General features: G+C 34.9%; 1 protein-coding gene and 1 pseudogene across 1 annotated transcript; both read right to left on the bottom strand.

Annotated features, from left to right (window-relative positions):
- Nucleotides 1-1,786: 1,786 nt before the first annotated feature.
- Nucleotides 1,787-3,591, bottom strand: LOC141679860 (granule-bound starch synthase 1, chloroplastic/amyloplastic-like; annotated as a pseudogene).
- A 15,188-nt stretch (nucleotides 3,592-18,779) lies between these two features.
- LOC141679859 (uncharacterized) lies at nucleotides 18,780-21,267 on the bottom strand. The gene is made up of 3 exons (XM_074486235.1): nucleotides 19,541-21,267; nucleotides 18,906-19,297; nucleotides 18,780-18,814 (listed from the first exon to the last, which is right to left on the bottom strand). The coding sequence occupies exons 1-3, from the start codon at nucleotides 21,265-21,267 to the stop codon at nucleotides 18,780-18,782; spliced, it is 2,154 nt and encodes a 717-aa protein (XP_074342336.1).
- Between the last annotated feature and the right edge of the window lie 1,417 nt (nucleotides 21,268-22,684).

Here is a 22,684-nt window from a genome sequence, read left to right as displayed (position 1 = left end):
ATAAACTGTTCAAGCCCAAGGAATTTCTGTTTCATAACTCGCATATTAATCTCCCAATCAAATAATAGAATTATGTCTGTCATATCATAAACTAAAATTACAATTCATCTTCCGATTCGTTACAATTCCTAAAGATACAAATAAAGGAATCGCGACTCCTTTAATTGTGTTAAGCACTCAACAACAGATTAACAAGGTAGAGAAATCACAATACAATCACACAATTATAGTTAACCAATGAATACTACCTAATTCCAAGATTATGAAATTAGTTACTCATAATATATGAAGAAAATAAACATATATATAATCGAAACCATGATTACAAGATTATAAAGTTAAGAAAGATACAACTTTATGAAATCTCTCAAATTTGGAGTGAATCCTTTCAATCCTTGCTCAAGTTCTCTCTAAGATTCTCTCTCAATCCAATACACGATACTATCTCCCATCCCCCTGAATAACCCTATAAAACCTAATATAAAAGTATTTTAAAGTTGTTTCCTAAAATTAAATTTAAGTTGCATTGGATAATTATGAAATTCGTAGTCTGATTTGAAGGCCTGTTTCCGATCTTATCCAGTCCAAAATAAAATATGAGACCACCTCCAAACTGAAGATAATTCTTTTAGCTTCGCGTGGACTAATAAATGGCCCAAATCTGATGTCCAGAACTCAAGTTAAGGCCCAAACACCGATTGTTGCGCAAGCCCTCCAATGAATTCGAATTTCCATATGATTTTAGCCCAAATAGGTCAAATCTCTTCCAATTTTGAGAAAATTATTATTTCCCGTCATTAAACACTAAAATAATATTAACAAATACCCAAATAAATACAAAATCATATAAATATGCGGATAAAATCCCTTAGAATATATATTCTATCACCTACTACCATTATACAAATATAATCACTACTAGAAAAATGCCCTTAGACATCGGTTAAAAATCGATGTCTTTTTTTTCAAACTGATGACTTCGCATGTGTAGAGAAAGGTAGGGGTCTTTAGCATTGCTTTTTAGCTGATGTTAAAGATGTACATAGACATCGGTTTTCTTAGCATACTGATGTATAATTAGCCCTTTTTTAATTACATGTTAAAACTAGATTGTGAAAAATGGTATTTAGGAGGTCAAAAAGCATAAAAAGCAGTATAAACATATAACAGGGAAAAAATTTTAACTGATAGATCACAGTTTCTAAAAAAAACTGATGCCTTACTCTGTATTTTACATCAGTTTATTTACTCAACTGACGTTAAACATAACTTATAATATCAGTTTCACTTGAGGAATTTCTACTTTAACATCGGTTGCGTAAGTTCCGATGTACATTGTTCTAGAAGACATCAGTTTTCTTTTGATTTACTTTTATATACTTGCACGAAGTGATGTGTTTTAACATTTTAGACATCATTTTCATTCCTATAATTCGATTTGTTTTGTTAGTTTAGACATCGTTTTTAGTTTAAGAAGGTGATGTGTTTTTAGTTGCTTCACATCAGCTTTATACCAAGAACCAATGTTTGAGTTCTTTTTTTTAAAAAAATAAGCCTGTGCATTTGTGCATAAACCTAGACAAAAGAAAAAAAAATACTATATCAACATTAAGAAGTAACACATCGTTGTTTACTTATATAGGATTATACTTAACATATCATTACAACTACTATACAATACTCATAACGTACGCATCACCGGTTACTTGTAACACGCATAATTATATAAGCACACAACACAACTAGCCCACCAGTTGATACAACTACGGGTACCTGCAGTGGATGGTTAAATGTTACATGATTGCAGTCGATACAAATATAATGTTATGTTGATGGAGATATTTTTATAAATCCGGAGATAGCTGTTGCAAGAATATCAGATCCCCTTTGTTCTTCTAGTCTCTCAATAAAGCCTATAATAGGGACTTCACTGTCTACTGGCAATCCAACCTCAGCCTACAGGGCTTCTTTTAGCAGAGGTTTTGTATCCATTACCTGACAAGGTCGAGATTATATATGTAAGATGTTTGAAAGATATTTTGTAGAAATGGATGTCATGAAAATACTTACCGTTGTTGCATCATATTTGACATTGGTGTATTAATCTGTTATAAACCTGCATACAGAATATTTGTGTCCGATTCAAGTATTCCAGCCCTAATCCAATTAATTTTTCTTCCTTTCACAGGCTTGTCGTACTTGTTGATCATGTAATAATGGACTAGCTTTAATTCCAAGGATTGTAGTTGAGTGCAGACTAAAAATATGTATAATACCCATCAATGAAATCAAAAGAACTCTTAAAATCATTCGAAATATTTAGTAGTGAGAAATCAGCAAATGCAAATCTGCCTTGGTAAGCTATGTTGCGAATGCAAAAGGCAACCTGTACCAGTTAGCAAGTAGTTAGCAAGTAGAAAGTTACCACTTTTCTGCTTTATATTAGTTAAGTAGATCTAGTCTCCGAAAGAACAACAGAAAAAGGCCAAATACCTTGGCATTTAAATACATTCCGTATGATTTGTAAATAGATTTCAGGTAGCATGATAAGAGAGCAATATGCCAGTCATTGGCAATGAAGACAATATCTTCACCTGCAAAGATGCAAATTCTAAATTGTAGATATCCTTTCTTCCTATTTTTAAAATACTATCAATTGTGGGCTGTTCACCTGGAAAAGTAAGCTAAATCGAAGTTTATAGTCCTGGTAATCCTTGCCAGTAATAGGTCCATAGATTTTTGATCCAGTTTTTCCCCAAACCTGAAATTGATAAACCAAACAAGCTAACACTAAATCAACAAATGGAAGCGTTATCACTTTCAGAGACTAGAAATGACGATTCCGTATATGTAGGGCCTACAATAGGCAAACTACATGGTACACACAAACAATTTACTAAAACTTTATAATAAGATGAGAAGTAACCTTTTCTAGAAACCATGGATGATCCGTAAAAATACGATCTACCCCGTGTTTGTAACAGTGGAAAAAGCGGACCTGCTCAGTTTTATCCCCTGCTTTAAGCTACATCCCAGGTTGATGAATAATATGAAAGCTGACTACTGTAGAACAACTTGTGTGTCCCAAGCATCTTGTGTGTCCCAAGCATCTTTATAGTGGTCATAACGTGGGGAGACTGTCATGACGCGATGCCCATTAGCTTAGGGAAGGGACAGAGAGAACAATTGGTTATTTTGCAGATATTGATTGATAATATAGATGAATCAAAGGATAATAATGGACATAGAAAAGCAAGATTGATATTATTTTTTTATAGCCATGGCTGGTGGCAAACCACCAATAACGTCACCAAGCCCACCAGTTTTGCTCCATGGCCCTACTTCTGATGCCACAAATATCAAGGACATTCCATTTCCACACCTTATGACTCCACCAATAGCATAAACATTAGAATTTTGCCTAGATATTGATGTCCTCCGAATCGTATGGAGTTGATTCATATTGTTCATAAACCTTAAACTTTGAAGAGATGTACTATTCTGAGGGCATTTAAATGATTTTGTTCTTTCCATTACTGACCCGCCAAAAATAACTTGTGAACTTGTGGATGCACTCACAGCTATTGCCATGGTTTGAAAATATATTATGAAGCTGTAAAATGTTTAAAACAAATTAGACAAGGACAATGTGAGGAAGAACTTTTCATCATATTATCTTTGACAGAATAAGTAATGTACTCCCCTACTCTGTTAATTATTAAACACTCAGTTAACATGTCATTTCTTGAAATTAAGTGAAAGAAATATTTCAGTCCACATAATGTAGTTGTTAAGATAAACATGAACAATAATAATAATATTAACTTGTAAAATAATCCAATAATTAACATCAAGAAAAATCCAATAATTAACATCGAGAAAGTAAAGCAATGAGGCAGTGAGAAAGCATGTGAGTATGTGTATGTATATATATATGCAGAGAAAATAATTACCTTCCAAGATTTTATCTGTATAAGTTATAAAAAAACATTTGATCAGCTAGCTAGCTAACTAGAGTATGTGTATGTATATATATATGCAGAGAGAAGAGCTAAGGAGGCTGAGTACTGATTTTGTCAAGGAGGCAGCTCTATTCGAGAGAGAGAGAGAGAGAGAGAGAGGAGAGTGTGAGTGCTGATTTTGACAATGAGTAATTTATATATAGACACAAGCAACAGCAACCTAGCAACCTACCTGTTTGTCATTTCAAATATTAAGAAGTAACACATAATTGTTTACTTAAATAGGATTATACTTAACATATCATTACAACTATTATACAATACTCATAACGTACGCATCACCGAATGCTTGTAATACGAATGTTTGTAACACGCATAATTAAACAAGCACACAACATAACTAAATTTAAACACATATGAGCAGCCCAATATACACAATCACATACATTCCATGGAGAAGTAGAAGCATTTGTATATATATACATGTTTATATATATACATTAAACAATTAAAATTTTAATAGATGAGTTTGCACATATATATTAAACGTTTCGTTTAATATATACACATATTTACACGATTAAACATTTGCTATAATTTTACTTCAAAAAAAAAAGTTCCTAAAATTAAACAAGAACATGGAGGAATAAACAGAGAGGCAGAAGCAATATATACAATTTGTTTCATATTTAAACAGAGCAAACCCAACTTATATATACACATGCATCTATTAAAGTAACAAAACATACACATGCATGTACAATTTTAATAAAATCTTACCTAATCGAGCAAACCCAACTTCAAGATTAACAAAGCTCCAAAGACCGACCTGTAAACAAACTCGATTAAAATCAAAACATAAAATTTGAAAATAAGTTCGAAAGAAACATACTTTTCTCACACTAATCGAGTAGTCCGGACTTCTTTCAAGGCTCTTTAGCAGCAATCGAGCTCGATTTATGAATTAATTGAGTTTAATTCATATAAATAGGTTTGTACAAAATAGGGTTTTAGGTTAGAGAGAGTGAGTGAGAAAAGAGACAGTGAGAGATGAGAGAGAAGAGAGAAGAGTGAAGAGAGACGAGACAGTGAGAGAGAAGAGAGAATGAGAGAGAGAGAAGAGAGAATGAGAGAGAGGGGGGAACGGTTTTGGTTAAGGGGGGAAACTGAGAATAAAATTTTTGGTTAATGGGGGAATTTTTTGGTGTATTAACGGGGGAAAGAAAGAAGCGGGTCTTTTTTTTTAAAAACGATTATAGACGTCGGTTGGTTAAGATACCGATGTCTTACAACATCTTTAACATCGGCTTTGAAGCGACCGATGTTAAAACTGTGTTTAACATCGGTGGCATTTCTAACTGATGTTAAAGGGGTGATGTCGTAGGCACTATTTGTAGTAGTAAATTTTATTTGTATTTATGTAAATATATTGTGAATATTAATATATTAATGATAGTATTTTATGTTAAATATAATTATAAATTTAGAGGTGACCAAATAACTATCAACAAAACTTTCAATGTTTTATATTTAATATAATAGTGTAGAAGATTACTTATCACTTAAATATTTTTTTGGTACATTTTTCTCGTCTTTTATCAAAAATTTACTTATTTTAGAATTTTTATTTATATTTCTAAATTAAACACTTATTTTTTCATAAGAAAACTATCAAGCATTATTATCGCGATTTTTGTCTTCAATTCTTCACATTTTTATAAAAACCATTAAATAATTTATAATTTACAAAAAATCAATTTTAAGTAATACGTCAAAACATAATAAAATTTTGACATCGAAAATATGTGTTATAGCCAAAAGTTGGTATTGGATCATTTCGAGTCAAGAATGGGTCAATTAGAATCAAATTGGGGCAAAAGGATGAAGGGTTAGGTTTTAGGCTGTAAGGCATGAGGGGAGGATGCACCCTAAGGGTAGGATGCACCCTCATTGGTTGAAATACATGTTATGGGCCAATTGGAAGAAAGATCTCAATGCAAGAGGAAGTGGGTGCACCCCGTAGAGTGAGGACATGCCCTAGTGTAGGACGTGCTTTATAAGAGGAAATGCAAGATATGGATTATCTATGTGTTTGGGTTACAATATAAGGGAGAATGTGTACATTGCACAGGGTGAGGACGCGTCCTAGCCTAGGGAGATGCATACTTTTGGATTCATTTGATAGTTAGGCTTGTCCTCACCTACGACAAGGGAAACAAAGACAAGTTCAAGACAAGACAAGCATGTAGGGAGCAATGGAGGATTATTTTTCACTAACATATTTGTTGTAGATACTCTCTGAAGAATTCCCTCCTTGAGTCGGTCAAGGAGGGGGGTGTCCGTGAAAATCTTGAAGTCCTACAGGGGTATGCCTGATGATGGAATGCATCCTCCTATTTTCAATGGGTGTCCTTGTTGGGATGCGGGGTTAACATTGGTGTGTGCTTTGGGAGCTTTGTTCTTGCATTCAACGGGTGTCCTTGTTGGAAAACTTTGGAGTCATCCTGCACTTTGCACCCAAGATCTTGGGATTACCTGTCCCATTATCTGGTGAATTATCCTCATTCGAGGGACATGGATGCGTCTAAAATTTGGGGTGAGTCGTGGATATACATGCGTTCCTAACTCAAGGAAGATAGCTGTAACGGAATATTATCCTTGTGCAGGGAGATGCATTATTCGTGAAGTCCTACGATTACGAATGAGCTTGGGCCTTCGCAACTGGGCCTTATAGTTGAACCTTCCAAAAGATTGAAAGTGTTTGTCCTAAATCCAATCATGTATGATGAGTTAGGAAGAACTTTCTTGTATTCCTATTTGATTTCATTTGAATTAATAAAAGACTTGTTATGTTTTTATTATGGGCTTTATCTATTTAAAGTGTTTTAAATAAGATGCTCCATAGTTTAGAGTAAAACTTCTAGAATTATAATGAGATTATAATAGTGAGATCTAGAAGATGACAACTCTAGACTTAAACAGTTCCTGATCATATGATAACTAATCGGATGTTAGTGGATCCGCAAAGATTGGTACATACTATGCTTGCTCCCTTCAGGAGGATGTCTGTTCTCATAGGCATTTGTGTGGTGACACTATAGCTAGTATGTAGGTGCTTATTAGGGAATAAGTTCACTGAACATGACTCGATAAGTTGAAGAACTAATGGAGATTACTCACGTGTCAATAGTGGTTCACTGAGTGATAGTTGTACAAGTGTCCTTAGACTTGAGATCGTTAAAGTTATCTTGTATATAATGAACTGTGCTTTGGTTTAGTCCTTTGTCTCAAAGACATCCATTAGGTCTATTCTGGGCATAAGGATTTGTGTACAGAGATAATTAACGTCAATAGAGGATCTACCCCTTCCAGTATAGGAAGAGAATATCCTATGTTATTCTTAGTATGCGATGTAATAACCCCAAAAATTTTGAACTTTTTGTAACCCTTATGAATAGTGATTTTGCTGATTATGGTGAATAAGAAAACTTTTCATACCACACTTTGTAGAGGTTCTTTTATTGTTATTCTGAGATCTTATTAGTACACTATATGGTATATAAGTGTATGTAAAGATCGTCAGAATCCAAATTCGAACACTTTGATTTTTCACGAAAATCCACCAGATACCGAAAGAATTGAGTATAAGGTAATAGGATAAAAAGGATTTAAATTCAAGGATTATAAGAGAGGATCATAAAAAGGAATATAATGTATTGAGAATGGTTAAGGGAACCCAAGTAATAAGATCCCGGGTATGATCCCTCAAACGATAAACGAGAATGAAAGTTAAGCGAACCGTATAACAGATCAGCGGTCATTAGCCAAGAAATTAGGAGTAAATCAAGGAGGTTAGTGGGTGATGATGTCATCACACCAACAAGAGGAAGACAAGTGTAACAAGATAACATAAGTGGATGACATAAGCATGACAAAATGGGAAGGATTTGTTGGTTGATTATAAGCCACACAATTTTTACCATGGTAACAAATGTAATTAACAACAAAAGAAAGCAACCAAGCCAAAACAATTCATAACACAAAAACACAAGTTGACTTTCCATTTTCCAAGCAAGAAGCTCTCGACCCTTTTCTCTTTTCCAAGAAGAAAAAATCCAAATTCAAGTTCCAAGCTTTGATAATTGGTGAGATAATTATCCAAGGTTCCTTATACTTAGATATAGCTATCCTATGAATCTAAGCTTCCATTTCCTTCACAATATCTTCCAATAATTCATGGAAGAAGAGGGTGAATAGTGTTTTCAAGATCTTAAAAATTTTGATCTTGTGTTTTTGTTTAGATATAGCTTTGGTAAGGATTTTCAAGGGTGATTCCAAGCTCCTTAGTTACTTTTACTTACCAAGGAAGGTATAATCTCATACCCTAGCCCTACTTTTGTATATTTAGAGTTTTTATGAATGATATGGTTCATGAGAAGCATGATTCTTGTATACTTAGAGTGTGGTTGGATTTGTAATAGGTTTGTTATTGTAAATCTTGATTATTGGTTAATGAACTTAAGTATAGCTTTTAGTTCATGATTGAGAGTATTATAAATTGAAAATCTTGAGATGTTGGGGCTGTTGTAGTAAATTATGGATGGAGTTTGGTTGTAGTAATGATTGTGGGTTGATTGTGGATTGATTTGGAGTGGTATAACTTTGGTAATCGCGTAAACATAGCCGTCGTAATGCCCGATTTACCTTTGACTGCTTTTGTTCTTAACATCAGGACCCGTGAACTCACTGATAGGTTTGACCATTGCCATGATTAGATAGTTCATGTTGCGAGCTTCGTTTTGATATGTGGTTCACTTGAATCCGATGTACGGTTTAGGAGAAACGACCGTTTTAAGTTATGGCGTTTCGCGACCGAACCATTACCCCTCACCTTACTTTGAAACCTTGGTTAAGGCCCTTAAATGACTAATTGGAGAAAGGTAATAATCAAAGTTCTCAAGAATAGAAATTTTGATGAAGGAAATATGACGTAATTATAATAATGCCAGGTGGGGCACGTGTTGAACCATAAGAAAGTATAGATCGACCCAATGAGAGTCGGGATTGGTGAAAACAAGAAGGACCCAAGATAAGAGACGTCGTAAGTATGATCGAGAGTCAGTCGTGACAATGTTCACATCTAAAGACTAAGGCAATGACTTATGGAAAAAAATGGTGAATTTTTTTTTTCCTCACTAGGACTTAAGAAAAGCATTTTCACATAAGCAGTGATTGAAATGAGGTAGAAAATTTATTTGCAGGTGGTTAAAATGATATTAATTGTAAGGAAATTTTACTATCAGGAAAGGCCAAAGAGGTGGCCGACACTTTAAGTGTAAGAGGGCAATTATAGGCGCTCGTGCCAGAGGAATACATTGATGATGGTTAAAGCCGTGAAGGTTGTATTATGGTGTGAAAGATTGACATTCCTTCTGATGATTATGCGATACTTAATCATAATAGTAGTTTGGTCAAGATTTAATTCATGTTATCGCCGTGAGCGGGCTACATATCTTAGAAGGTACTATCTTGAGAATAAGACATGACCATATTTCAAAAGGACTAAACGAACCTTTGAGTTAAGTCTTCTATTGAAGGCATATGATTAAGAATGGTATTAACCTGCTATCATTGCTTTGATTGAAACTCTTCTGCAATTTTATCTGCTTCATGTCATGAATGTACGTCAGGATCTGGAGTGTTCTTCATGAATTGTGAATGGTGATTATGTTAATTCCTTAGAAGAATTCGATAAGGTAGGTATGGACTTTGTATGGTTAGATATAAAGATTTCATGGAAAACGAATGACTATAGTAGGTCCGTGGTGGACTATAGTAATGCATCAACGATTCTTTAAATAATGAGCCGATTACAACAGTGAGAGCTATATTGTAATGGATGTCGAGATTGAGTACCACTAATCGGGTTATGGTGATGTATAAGTTGTTATTGATAGACTATTTAAGTCGATTATCTACCAATTGAATATTTATTCCTTCTTATCAATAGAGGGTCGTATTACTATACGAGGAAGGTTGCGATGCAAGCATAGAATTCTAATAACGATGATGTCTAGAATGAAATCTCATATTCGATTTTCGATGTCGAGGAAGTTTCAAAGGTGATTGTTTATAAGCTCGTGCAAGAGCATGGGTCCATAGAATGATGGACGGAATAGCAAAAATATTTAGGCATGTAAAATGCGATGCTATAATACTTGATGTTGATATATATACGTATATGTTTTGTTCTCCTATGACAAACCTCTATAGTTCAGAGGTAGATTCCAAGCCAGATATTTTGTGGAAGTATTTATATATATATATATATACGATTCTCTTCAATTCATTCTTTTCTCTCATTTTCATTTCATGTAAGCTGAGAAGAACAACCCTTCCAGAAGGGGAGGTATTGTCGAATGACTATCTATCTGTGTGATAGAAGCCTAGTAGGATACCACATGTTGTTTAATTGCTTGTCAAGTACTAAAGGCTGGTCACCTTCTGTACTAACTATGCAATAAAACAAGTGTTCATGATCATAGTGATCTCTCAATAAATTCCTTTACTTCTATATGATTGATCAAGCTTCCAAAGATAGAAGCAGCTAGAAAATGACTACTGCAAGTGTGTTGTCTCCAAAATCGAAACGCGTTCGTGATACTAAGGTTGACGCGGTTAGTAAAAGGTTATAGAATACTAACGAGCAAAAGTGTATCCAGTATAGTATTATGTACGGAAGATAGTAATGACTACGAACAAGAAAAGAAGGAGTATTGAGAATCAAAAGCTATAGTGCTAGAAGCTATTATGAGAGTCTGTGTAATAGACTTGAAAGAATTTGGAATGGTCACTTAACGCAGATTGAGTTTTCTTACGGTAATAGATCGTATGTCAGTATCGAGATATCGCCTTATGAGATCCTTGAGGGAACACAATGTCGATCTCCCTTATGTTAGGATGATGTTGCAGAGCGCAAGATGCTCGAACCCGCAGTGGTCCCAAGGACCAAGGATATAATAGATCTAAGCAGAGGACGGCTGGTAGTAGCCCAAGATGGACATAAGAAGTATGTTAATTTGACACGAAAGGACAAAGAGTAGGAAGTAGGGGACCTAGTGCAGTTATAGGTATCCCTTGGAAAGGACGGATGAAGTTCGGAAAGAAAGGAAAGCTAAGCCCTCGAATTGTTGGACCCTTTGAGGTATTAAGACGTATTGGGAAGTTAGCATATGAGCTAGCCCTACCCCCGAACCTGTAGCAAGTTCATAACGTGTTCCATGTATCAATACTAAGGAAGTGTAATTCGGATGCCAGATAAATAGGGGCGTATGAGCGCATACACATGCAACTAAACGTAACCTATATGGAGCAACCAGGAAGAGTTATAGATCGAAAAGGAACAAGTGCTTAGGAGAAAGGAACAAATGCTAGTCAGGATTTTGTGGCAGAACCACAATGTGGGAAAATTGACTTGAGAGATAGAAGGCACAATGCTAGAAAAGCATCCCCAATTGTTTTCTATCTGATTCCGGGACGGAATCCTTTTAAGGAGGGGAGACTGTAATAACCCCAAAAATTTTGAACTTTTTGTAACCCTTATGAATAGTGATTTTGTTGATTATGCTGAATAAGAAAACTTTTCATGCCACACTTTGTAGAGGTTCTTTTATTGTTATTCTGAGATCTTATTAGTACACTATATGGTATATAAGTGTATGTAAAGATCGTCGGAATAAAAATTCGAACACTTTGATTTTTCCCGAAAATCCACCAGATACCGAAAGAATTGAGTATAAGGTAACAGGATAAAAAGGATTTAAATTCAAGGATTATAAGAGAGGATCATAAAAAGGAATATAATGTATTGAGAAAGGTTAAGGGAACCCAAGTAATAAGATCCCGGGTATGATCCCTCAAACGATAAACGAGAACGAAAGTTAAGCGAACCGTATAACAGATCAGCGGTCATTGGCCAAGAAATTAGGAGTAAATCAAGGAGGTTAGTGGGTGATGATGTCATCACACCAACAAGAGGAAGACAAGTGTAACAAGATAACATAAGTGGATGACATAAGCATGACAAAATGGGAAGGATTTGTTGGTTGATTATAAGCCACACAATTTTTACCATGGTAACAAATGTAATTAACAACAAAAGAAAGCAACCAAGCCAAAACAATTCATAACACAAAAACACAAGTTGACTTTCCATTTTCCAAGCAAGAAGCTCTCGACCCTTTTCTCTTTTCCAAGAAGAAAAAATCCAAATTCAAGTTCCAAGCTTTGATAATTGGTGAGATAATTATCCAAGGTTCCTTATACTTAGATATAGCTATCCTATGAATCTAAGCTTCCATTTCCTTCACAATATCTTCCAATAATTCATGGAAGAAGAGGGTGAATAGTGTTTTCAAGATCTTAAAAATTTTGATCTTGTGTTTTTGTTTAGATATAGCTTTGGTAAGGATTTTCAAGGGTGATTCCAAGCTCCTTGGTTACTTTTACTCACCAAGGAAGGTATAATCTCATACCCTAGCCCTACTTTTGTATATTTAGAGTTTTTATGATTGATATGGTTCATCAGAAGCATGGTTCTTTTATACTTAGAGTGTGGTTGGATTTGTAATAGGTTTGTTGTTGTAAATCTTGATTATTGGTTAATGAACTTAAGTATAGCTTTTAGTTCATGATTGAGAGTAGTATAAATTGGAAATCTTGAGATGTTGGGGCTGTTGTAGTAAAGTATGGATGGATTTTAGTTGTAGTAATGATTGTGGGTTGATTGTGGATTGATTTGGAGTGGTATAAATTTGGTAATCGCATAAACATAGCCGTCGTAATGCCCGATTTACCTTAGACTGCTTTTGTTCTTAACATCAGGACCCGTGAACTCACTGATAGTTTTTGACCATTTCCATGATTAGATAGTTCATGTTGCGAGCTTCGTTTTGATATGTGGTTCGCTTGAATCCGATGTACGGTTTATGAGAAACGACCGTTTTAAGTAACGGCGTTTCGCGACCGAACCATTACCTCTCACCTTACTTTGAAACCTTGGTTAAGGCCCTTAAATGACTAATTCGAGTATGAAACAATTATGTAAAGTGAATTAGGCAGTTGGTAGGGTACTCGCGAAAGAATCGCCTTAAAATTCTTAATGGTTAATTTATTAAAAATGGTGGAGCCGAGGGTACTCGAGCGACTTAAGTGAATCGTTAAGCGCAAATGCGAACGTTAGGGTTCAATTGGTTAAAGTCTAGTTTCATAAGCGACCGGGGTTTAATTCTGACTTATGTTGTTGTTCATAGGTTATCGGACCCACTCTAAGCTTAAGTCTATCCGAGAGCACTCAGGCAAGTTTTCTACTCGTTATACTGTTGTGGTGATGTATATATGTATATGCATTATCTTGTGATAGATGCATGATTGTTATTAACAAATCTTGTGATATATTGGAGCATGCTGATATGGTTTATATGCATGCCTGTTTCATAATATTGATATCTAACTGTTGATTCAAATGCTTATAAGTTGCATAATACCTATGCTAGAGATAAGCAGTAATTGCGTATACCCTTAGTATAGGGGACCCAAAGGCGAACATTTTTTAAAACCGGGAGTTGATGTTCCCGAGTATATTATATATATATTTATATATATATATATAGATATAGTTTTCAAAACTATTCGATAACTTTATTTTAATTAATGAATATTATTTTGAATATTTATTCGAGGACTTATGACTCCGCTTATTTTGTTAAATAATATTTTTTATTTTATTAAAGAATAATGTTTCGATAATCAAACTTATTTTCGATTATTCAAATAAAGATCGTACTTTCGTATAAGTATATCTTTGGTTATTTATTATTCATTTCAAGTATGAGTTTTAAAACTTCTACTTCAATTATTTTTATAGAGATTATCCTTTATGAGAATATTATTTAAATAATAATATTCAGATATTTTCTAATAGATCAGGACTGATTTATTTCATTAAATCAGCATTACTCCAAATATTCTTAAAAATGTTTTCGAGTCTTCAAAATGATTTTTAAAGGTTAGAGCGGATCCCAAAACTCGTTTTCAAATTTAAGATCTTCCTTTTTGAAGGAGACTTGAATACTCGCTCAAAAATCTAAGGGATCCGGCTCTGTGGTGTATTTTATATTCGCAACGAGGTTGCTATTTTGATAAATGAATTGATTACTTATGTAACACCCCACTTAAACAAGTACATGCTACACAAGCTAAGTCTTATTTATTAATGAAAGCAAAACAAGCTAAACATAATTTATTAAACTAATAAAAGTTCAAAATCTTCAAAATAAAGTTCTCTAACAAGATCCAAAATAATATGGAATAAAACATGTCCTTGACTTTATTTTCAACTAGATAACAAGCTAAAATCTGGGCAACACTCATCATATCCCCGCTTTACCCCCGACTACCTGTGGAAATAAATAAATACGAGTGAGCCAAATGCCCAGTACGAATATATCATTAAAAGGTAAAGCAAAAGAATATATTTGATTTTAATAATTAGCCAAGAAGATGAGTAATATGACAGTAATTATTTAGAAGCAAGGAACCAACTAATCCAAACAAAATCAAAGAAATGGCTGAGAACAAGTAAGGTGGGTACTAATAAGGGCATCTTATAAAACCTCTGCTCGCTAGTAAACACTAAGCAAAGCACAGTGCAAACAGTTCCTTCTCCGGTTATCCACAAGAAGGATAAAATGAAATGTATAAAACATTTCCCAAACAAACAAAATGATCATGATCTTAATCATGCCTCATACCCCAGAGACATGCTCGTATGCTCATAGCACTTATACGAGTTAGTGCCGAGAGCACCAAAGACTGCAAAAACTCTTACCCACACAGATAAGTTTAAGAGCCCATAACAAATGGTTATAAAGTGTTTCCAATAATATTGAAAATAAAAGTTGCATGTGACAAATCAAGTATACAGATAGGCAACATAGATCAAAAGTGGTTAAGCAACAACATGGATCAAAGATGGCTGAGCAAAAATTAACAAGTGTACATATACACTTAACAAAATAAAATTTGATAAGATAAATATGATGGGACAATAAGTACAGGGGAAGAAAATATATTTTAAATGAAGAGAGAATGAAAGATACTCGTACCTGGAACGAGTCTAAATTATTAAATCACTACTTAGCTCCAAATCAACCTCCAAACCAATCTATAATATCAACACAAATATAATTTATAAACGCCAAACTCTAAAACCCACTAAAAAGTAAGCTAACAAAATTATAATATTTTATACAGCTACCACAACTAATACTGATTATCACCATCTCATGCTAGAGTAGTATAAACATATAACTAACAAATAATCTGAATAATATACAAGCTGGTTTATAAAATATAAAAGATATTTTATTAATTTATAAAAGTAATATAGAAAACTTTAAATATATGACTTTATAAAAGTAGACAAACTTAAATTATACATTAATATAACACATTAAATTGTAAAAACAATTTAAGAAAATGATAAAAATAAATATAGCATGCTCTCTGTCTATCAACACATACCGACAATATTTATCAAATCCACCTCTCACACATTTATTAATTAATAACATATTGGTAAAAAAAGTAACAAATAGGTTATGAGGAAAATATAATAAGATTAACAAATGTAAACAATTTATAATTTTAGATAAACAAACAACCAATTGTTAATTACTTAACTTAATTAACAAAATATTTTGACTACATATCTCCTGTAAAATAAAATACTATGCATATCATTAGTCCTACAAATACATATTTTGTCAATTTTAATAAATCTCAATAAACTAAATCTTGTAAAAATAGATTTTATTTTACAAATATTTTTACATATTAACAAACTAGCATAATATAACATGATAATATTGTGAACAACTCACACACATAACTAGTAAATAATAATTAACAAAACTAGCCAGACACTAACAATATTAAAATGTACCATATCATCCACTTAATAAAATGTAAAAAAAACCTGAGAATCATATAATTTCTTAAACCAACTTAATGACATAAAAATTAAAAACAAAAACAACAGGAACATGACTAATTAAAATACTACTAATTAAACATCTTGTAGCCAGTACAAATAACAATTAATTAATTAAATCAATTAAACATGCATTAAACAATAACCTAACACAATATATAAACACATAAACAAATAATATAATAATTTGATAAAACTTACCTGAATTTAGAGCCTGATTTAATATGTAAAAAAAATGTGTACAAATAATTATAAACCTGAAAATAAAATGATTAATATTAGTATACAATATAAATAGTAATCATCTTAAATTACATAATTAAATTTTAAATAAACCTCCTCAAGATGTACACTTCTCTGAAAGTTTTGGCCGACCTAGCTATCTTTCTCCTCCTTTTGATCTTTAATAACCCAAAAATCTATTTCTCCTTCTCTTAATCTTTAATAACCCAATATTTTAACAGTGACACTCCAGTTAGCTCTTCTCTGACCTTCTTGCACATGTAGATCCAAAGCTTCCTTTCTTATGCACCAACTCTTCTATCTCACTCATAAGTTATATAATACTACTCATTTTCCATTTTGTTATCTGTCGCTCTAAGATGAGTTTTTTTTGTGTGAAAGCACTAACAGGGTGACTTTGTTTATATAATAAGTAGCTCAACAAACTATTAACTATCACCCGGTTTGACTCATATTCAAATTTTAAACAACTAAAAGATAGCTTACAAAATTCAAATTTTTAACAGCCTATTATCTACATAAAACATTATCCATAATTTTGAATTCTAAAATCAATTAATAAATATTTACTAAGTTATTGCACCAACAATGTACCAAATAAAATATGGGGTATTATATTCTTCCCTCCTTAAAATAATTTCGTCCTCGAAATTCTCGTGAAGTACCTGATTCGAAGAGGTACAGATATCTTGCACGAACTGAATCCTCGGTTTCCCAAGTAGCTTCCCAAACATCATGATTTTTCCATAAAACTTTAACAAAAGGGATCGTGCTCTTGCACAACACTCTCTCCTCCCTCGCCAATATAGCTTCAGCTTCTTCTTCACAAGACAAATCTTCACGAAATGCATCTAAGGGATACTGAACAACATGATTAGGATGATATACATACTTCCTCATAACCGATGCATGAAACATATTGTGCACCCGTGACAATTGTGGCGGTAAAGCAACTCTATATGCCACAGCTCCAACCCTCTCAAGAATCTCAAAAGGTCCTATATACCTCGGACTTAGCTTACCCTTCTGACCAAATCGCTGAATGCCTCTCTGAGGAGATACCTTAAGGAAGACCTTGTCTCCTACTTTAAATTCATATTCTCGCCTACCCTTATCAGCATAACTCTTCTGCCTAGATCGAGCTTGTTCAAGTCTTTCTCGAGCAACTGCTACCTTATCTGTAGTGACTTGGACTAGATCGGGACCTTCTAAAAGCTTTTCTCCTACTTCATTCCAACAAATAGGTGTTCTACACTTGCGCCCATATAGTGCCTCAAAAGGAGCCATACCAATGCTGCTCTGCCAACTGTTATTATAAGCAAATTCAACCAAAGGCAAATAGTCATCCCAATTTCCATACCACTCTAATGCACATGCTCGCAACATGTCCTCCAAGGTCTGAATTGTCCTCTCTGACTGCCCATCCGACTGTGGATGAAAAGCTATGCTATAGTTCAACTTGGTGCCCCATGCCTTTTGAAATCCTTTCCAAAATCTTGAAGTGAATCTGGGATCTCTGTCGGACACAATCGAAACTGGAATCCCGTGTAGTCTAACAATCTCATTCCTGTATAATAGCGCTAAGCTCTCCAAGTTCATATTCTCACGGATTGCCAAAAAGTGAGCAGATTTAGTGAGTCTGTCTACAATCACCCATATCGCATCATGTTTCTTAAAAGTCTTAGGCAGTCCTATGACAAAATCCATGCAAATATTCTCCCACTTCCAAGTAGGTAACTCCAATGGTTGTAATAAGCCACTTGGCCTCTGGTGCTCAATCTTCACCTGTTGACAAGTCAAACACTTCGAAACAAAATCGGCAATATCTCGTTTCATGCCGCTCCACCAAAAGTGTTCCTTTAAATCTCGATACATCTTTGTCTCACCTGGATAAATAGAAAATGGTGATCTATGGGCCTCTTCCATCAATTCCTCCCTGAGTTCCTTGTTAGCAGGCACACATAGACGATTATACATCCATAGAATGCTATGATCATTAAAATGAAATCCTGGTTGCTTTTCAGGATCAATATTCTGGACAAAAGACCACAATTCTCCATCTCCATCCTGAGCTGCCTTAATCCTAGTGATAAGACTAGGCTCGACATGCAAACTTGCTACCATACCAACTGTATTCTGATGATAAAACTCCAAACCAAATTTCTCAATCTCACGTTGAAGAGGTTGTTGTTGCGTCACCAAAGCGGCCAAATTTCCAAAATCTTTCCTGCTTAAAGCATCTGCAACCTTATTAGCCTTGCCGGGATGATACTGAATGCTCACATCATAGTCTTTCAATAATTCAATCCATCGTCTTTGCCTCATATTAAGCTCCTTCTGCGTGAATATGTACTTCAAACTCTTGTGGTCAGTAAAGATCTCACACTTATCACCATACAAATAGTGTCTCCATATCTTCAATGCAAAAATGACGGCTGCAAGCTCTAAGTCATGTGTCGGATAATTCACCTCGTGAGGCTTTAATTGTCTTGAAGTGTAGGCAATCACCTTTCCATGTTGCATCAATACACAGCCAAGTCCCTTCTTCGAAGCATCGCTATAAATCACATAGCCTCCCAATCCTGATGGTAGTGTCAATACTGGTGATGTCACAAGTCTCTTCTTCAATTCTTGAAAACTAGTCTCACACTCATCGGTCCATATGAACTTGTTGCTTTTTTGAGTCAACTGTGTCAATGGCATCGCAATTGTCGAAAAGCCTTCTACAAATCGGCGATAGTAGCCCGTGAGTCCCAAGAAACTCCTCACTTCCGTCGCAGTGCTAGGTCTTGGCCAATTGGTAATAGCCTCAACCTTGGCCGGATCCACCCTGATTCCATCTGCTGATACAATATGTCCCAAAAATGCAACTTGATCAAGCCAAAATTCACACTTCTTGTATTTTGCATACAATTTGTTATTCCGTAGTGTTTCCAACACAATTCGAAGATGCTCTTCATGCTCCTCCCTTGACTTTGAATACACCAATATATCATCAATAAACACAATCACAAACTTGTCCAGAAAATCCTTGAATACCCTGTTCATTAGGTCCATGAAAACTGTAGGTGCATTTGTCAATCCAAAAGACATAACAAGAAACTTGTAGTGTCCGTAACGAGTCATGAATGCTGTCTTCGGAATATCACTTGCCTTCACTCTTAGTTGATGGTAACCTGACCGTAGATCAATCTTCGAAAAGTATTTTGCTCCTTGAAGCTGATCAAATAAGTCATCGATCCTCGGTAATGGATATCTATTCTTCACTGTGATTCGGTTCAACTCTCGATAATCAATACAGAGTCTCATCGAACCATCCTTCTTCTTCACAAATAGAACTGGTGCTCCCCAAGGTGAAACACTGGGTCTAATAAAACCCTTATCAAGTAACTCCTCCAGCTGTTCTTTCAGCTCTTGTAGCTCTAACGGAGCCATTCTATAAGGTGCCTTAGAAATAGGTTGTGCATCTGGTAACAAATCGATAGAAAATTCCACCTCTCTTTCTGGAGGAAGACCCTCCAAATCATCGGGAAATACATCTGAAAACTCACGAACAACAAGAACATCTTCTAAGTCTGGATGCACTTTGGACGTGTCAATCACATGAGCCAAAAATCCTTCACATCCATAAGCAATCATCTTCTTAGCCTTGATGGCCGAAATGAATTTTCCACAACCACTAGGCTTAGAACCCTGAAACACGAACTCGGGCGAATTGGAGTCGCCAAAAATTATTCTTTTTCCTGGACAATCAATTGTAGCTTTGTGTCGCTCCAGCCAATCCATCCCCAGTATGATATCAAAGTCCCTCATCTGAATAGGTAAGAGATCTACAAGTAGTTCTCTATCGTCTACTCTAACTATACAATCAAGATACTGAGAATTTACAAGTATAGTTACACCCATAGGAGTGCCAACAGAAAAATCCGATATAAGTGCAGTGGATGCAATGTCTAATTGTTTAGCATAAGATGTAGAGACAAATGAATGTGTAGCTCCAGTATCAAATAAGACTATAGCATTTCCATTACCGACAGAAAGTGATCCTGAAATGGTACCTAGAGTACTTGTAGCATCTTTTGCAGTGATGGAAAACACACGACCGGAAGTCTTCTGGTTGCTTTTCTCTCCCTGATCCTTACGATCCCAAGGCTTCTTTGGTGGCATCTGACAGTCTCGAATAGTGTGACCCTTCTTTCCACAATTGAAGCATGCTCTAGTAGCCCAATAACAAGTGCTTCCTTCATGCATCTTTCCACAATGCTCACACTTAGATGCTTCCTTATTTCCAGTTTGGTTGAAAGACCTCTTTTGCTCATTTCCTTGATTTCCATTCTTTTGCTGAAAATTCCGAGTATTATACCTCTGATCATTTGGTTTGAATCCACCTGAAGAACCACCATTTTTCTGAAATCCATGTCGACGCTCGGAAAAGTCATCTTCTCTTTTTCTTTTCTGATTTTGCATGTCTCGTTTCTTGAGAAAGTCAGCCTGATGAAGCTCTTGATCTCTGGCACTGTCAACCAAGGTGTCCATAGATGTATAGCGGTTAGAGATGATATGGTTGCGGATGGAATTCTTCAATGCCCACTTAAACTTCATGATTTTATCCGCTTCTGACCCAGCCACAGATCTTGCATAACCAGCTAACCTCTGAAATCTGACTTGAAAGTCTGCCACCGACTCATCATCTCTCTGAGTAATACTCTGATACTCCCTTACATATTCCTCACGTATGCTGGCTGGAAAATACCTCTGGCCAAACTGAGTTTTGAATACCTGCCAAGTAAGAGTATTTTCATAGCCAGGTGCATGCGACGCTACCACAGACTTCCACCAAGTATTAGCATCCCCCTCAAGACGATAAGTAGCAAATCGAGCCTTTTCCACCTCTGAACACTCCAAGACCCTGAAAATTTTCTCCATGTGATCTATCCAAGCTTCAGCATCCATGGGAGTCTTGGCCTCCTTAAAATAATTGGGTCTTTGCTTCATAAAACGATCAAACATAGTTTGACCATCTCGATCTTGCCCATTAGCAGTGGGATTCTGTCCATATTAAACTTCCCGCAACATCTCCATAAAAGTACTCCTATCCATAACAATCTGCTGATTATCATTCCCCCCGGTATTTCGACTACTGCTACCTCTTGCCATCCTGCACAAAATTTTATGATTGCACAAACACATATATCACAAAATCATATCCAAAATCTTAAATCTACCCGTATGGAGTCAACCCAAAACTCACAGGTCAAATCCTAAAGGATAGTCTACAGAAACTATAACCTAAGCTCTGATATAAACGTTGTAACACCCCACTTAAACAAGTAGATGCTACACAAGCTAAGTCTTATTTATTAATGAAAGCAAAACAAGCTAAACATAATTTATTAAACTAATAAAAGTTCAAAATCTTCAATATAAAGTTCTCTAACAAGATCCAAAATAATATGGAATAAAATATGTCCTTGACTTTATTTTCAACTAGATAACAAGCTTAAATCTGGGCAACACTCATCATACCCCCGCTTTACCCCCGACTACCTGTGGAAAGAAATAAATACGAGTGAGCCAAATGCCCAGTATGAATATATCATTAAAAGGTAAAGCAAAAGAATATATTTGATTTTAATAATTAGCCAAGAAGATGAGTAATATGACAGTAATTATTTAGAAGCAAGGAACCAACTAATCCAAACAAAATCAAAGAAATGGCTGAGAACAAGTAAGGTGGGTACTAATAAGGGCATCTTATAAAACCTCTGCTCGCTAGTAAACACTAAGCAAAGCATAGTGCAAACAGTTCCTTCTCCGATTATCCACAAGAAGGATAAAATGAAATGTATAAAACATTTCCCAAACAAATAAAATGATCATGATCTTAATCATGCCTCATACCCCAGAGACATGCTCGTATACTCATAGCACTTATACGAGTTAGTGCCGAGAGCACCAAAGACTGCAAAAACTCCATGTGCCTCGTCTGTGATTTACCCACACAGATAAGTTTAAGAGCCCATAACAAATGGTTACAAAGTGTTTCCAATAATATTGAAAATAAAAGTTGCATGTGACAAATCAAGTATACTGATAGGCAACATAGATCAAAAGTGGTTAAGCAACAACATGGATCAAAGATGGCTGAGCAAAAATTAACAAGTGTACATATACACTTAACAAAATAAAATTTGATAAGATAAATATGATGGGACAATAAGTACAGGGGAAGAAAATATATTTTAAATGAAGAGAGAATGAAAGATACTCGTACCTGGAATGAGTCTAAATTATTAAATCACTACTTAGCTCCAAATCAACCTCCAAACCAATCTATAATATCAACACAAATATAATTTATAAACGCCAAACTCTAAAACCCACTAAAAAGTAAGCTAACAAAATTATAATATTTTATACAACTACC

The sequence above is a fragment of the Apium graveolens genome, chromosome 8, assembly GCF_009905375.1.
Source record: "Apium graveolens cultivar Ventura chromosome 8, ASM990537v1, whole genome shotgun sequence".
NCBI lineage: Eukaryota > Viridiplantae > Streptophyta > Magnoliopsida > Apiales > Apiaceae > Apium > Apium graveolens.
Note: the sequence above shows the minus strand (reverse complement) of the source record. Positions and strands in the feature narration are given on the sequence as shown.

Coding starts and splice junctions, on each gene's coding strand:
- LOC141679859 (XM_074486235.1), bottom strand. CDS start 21,267: ATGTTTGATCGTTTTATGAAGCAAAGACCCAATTATTTTAAGGAGGCC. Junction 19,298..19,540: donor CTCTGTATTGATTATCGAGA/GTTGAACCGAAT, acceptor CCTAATGAACAG/GGTATTCAAGGATTTTCTGG. Junction 18,815..18,905: donor GTTCATATGGACCGATGAGT/GTGAGACTAGTT, acceptor TGTGATTTATAG/CGATGCTTCGAAGAAGGGAC.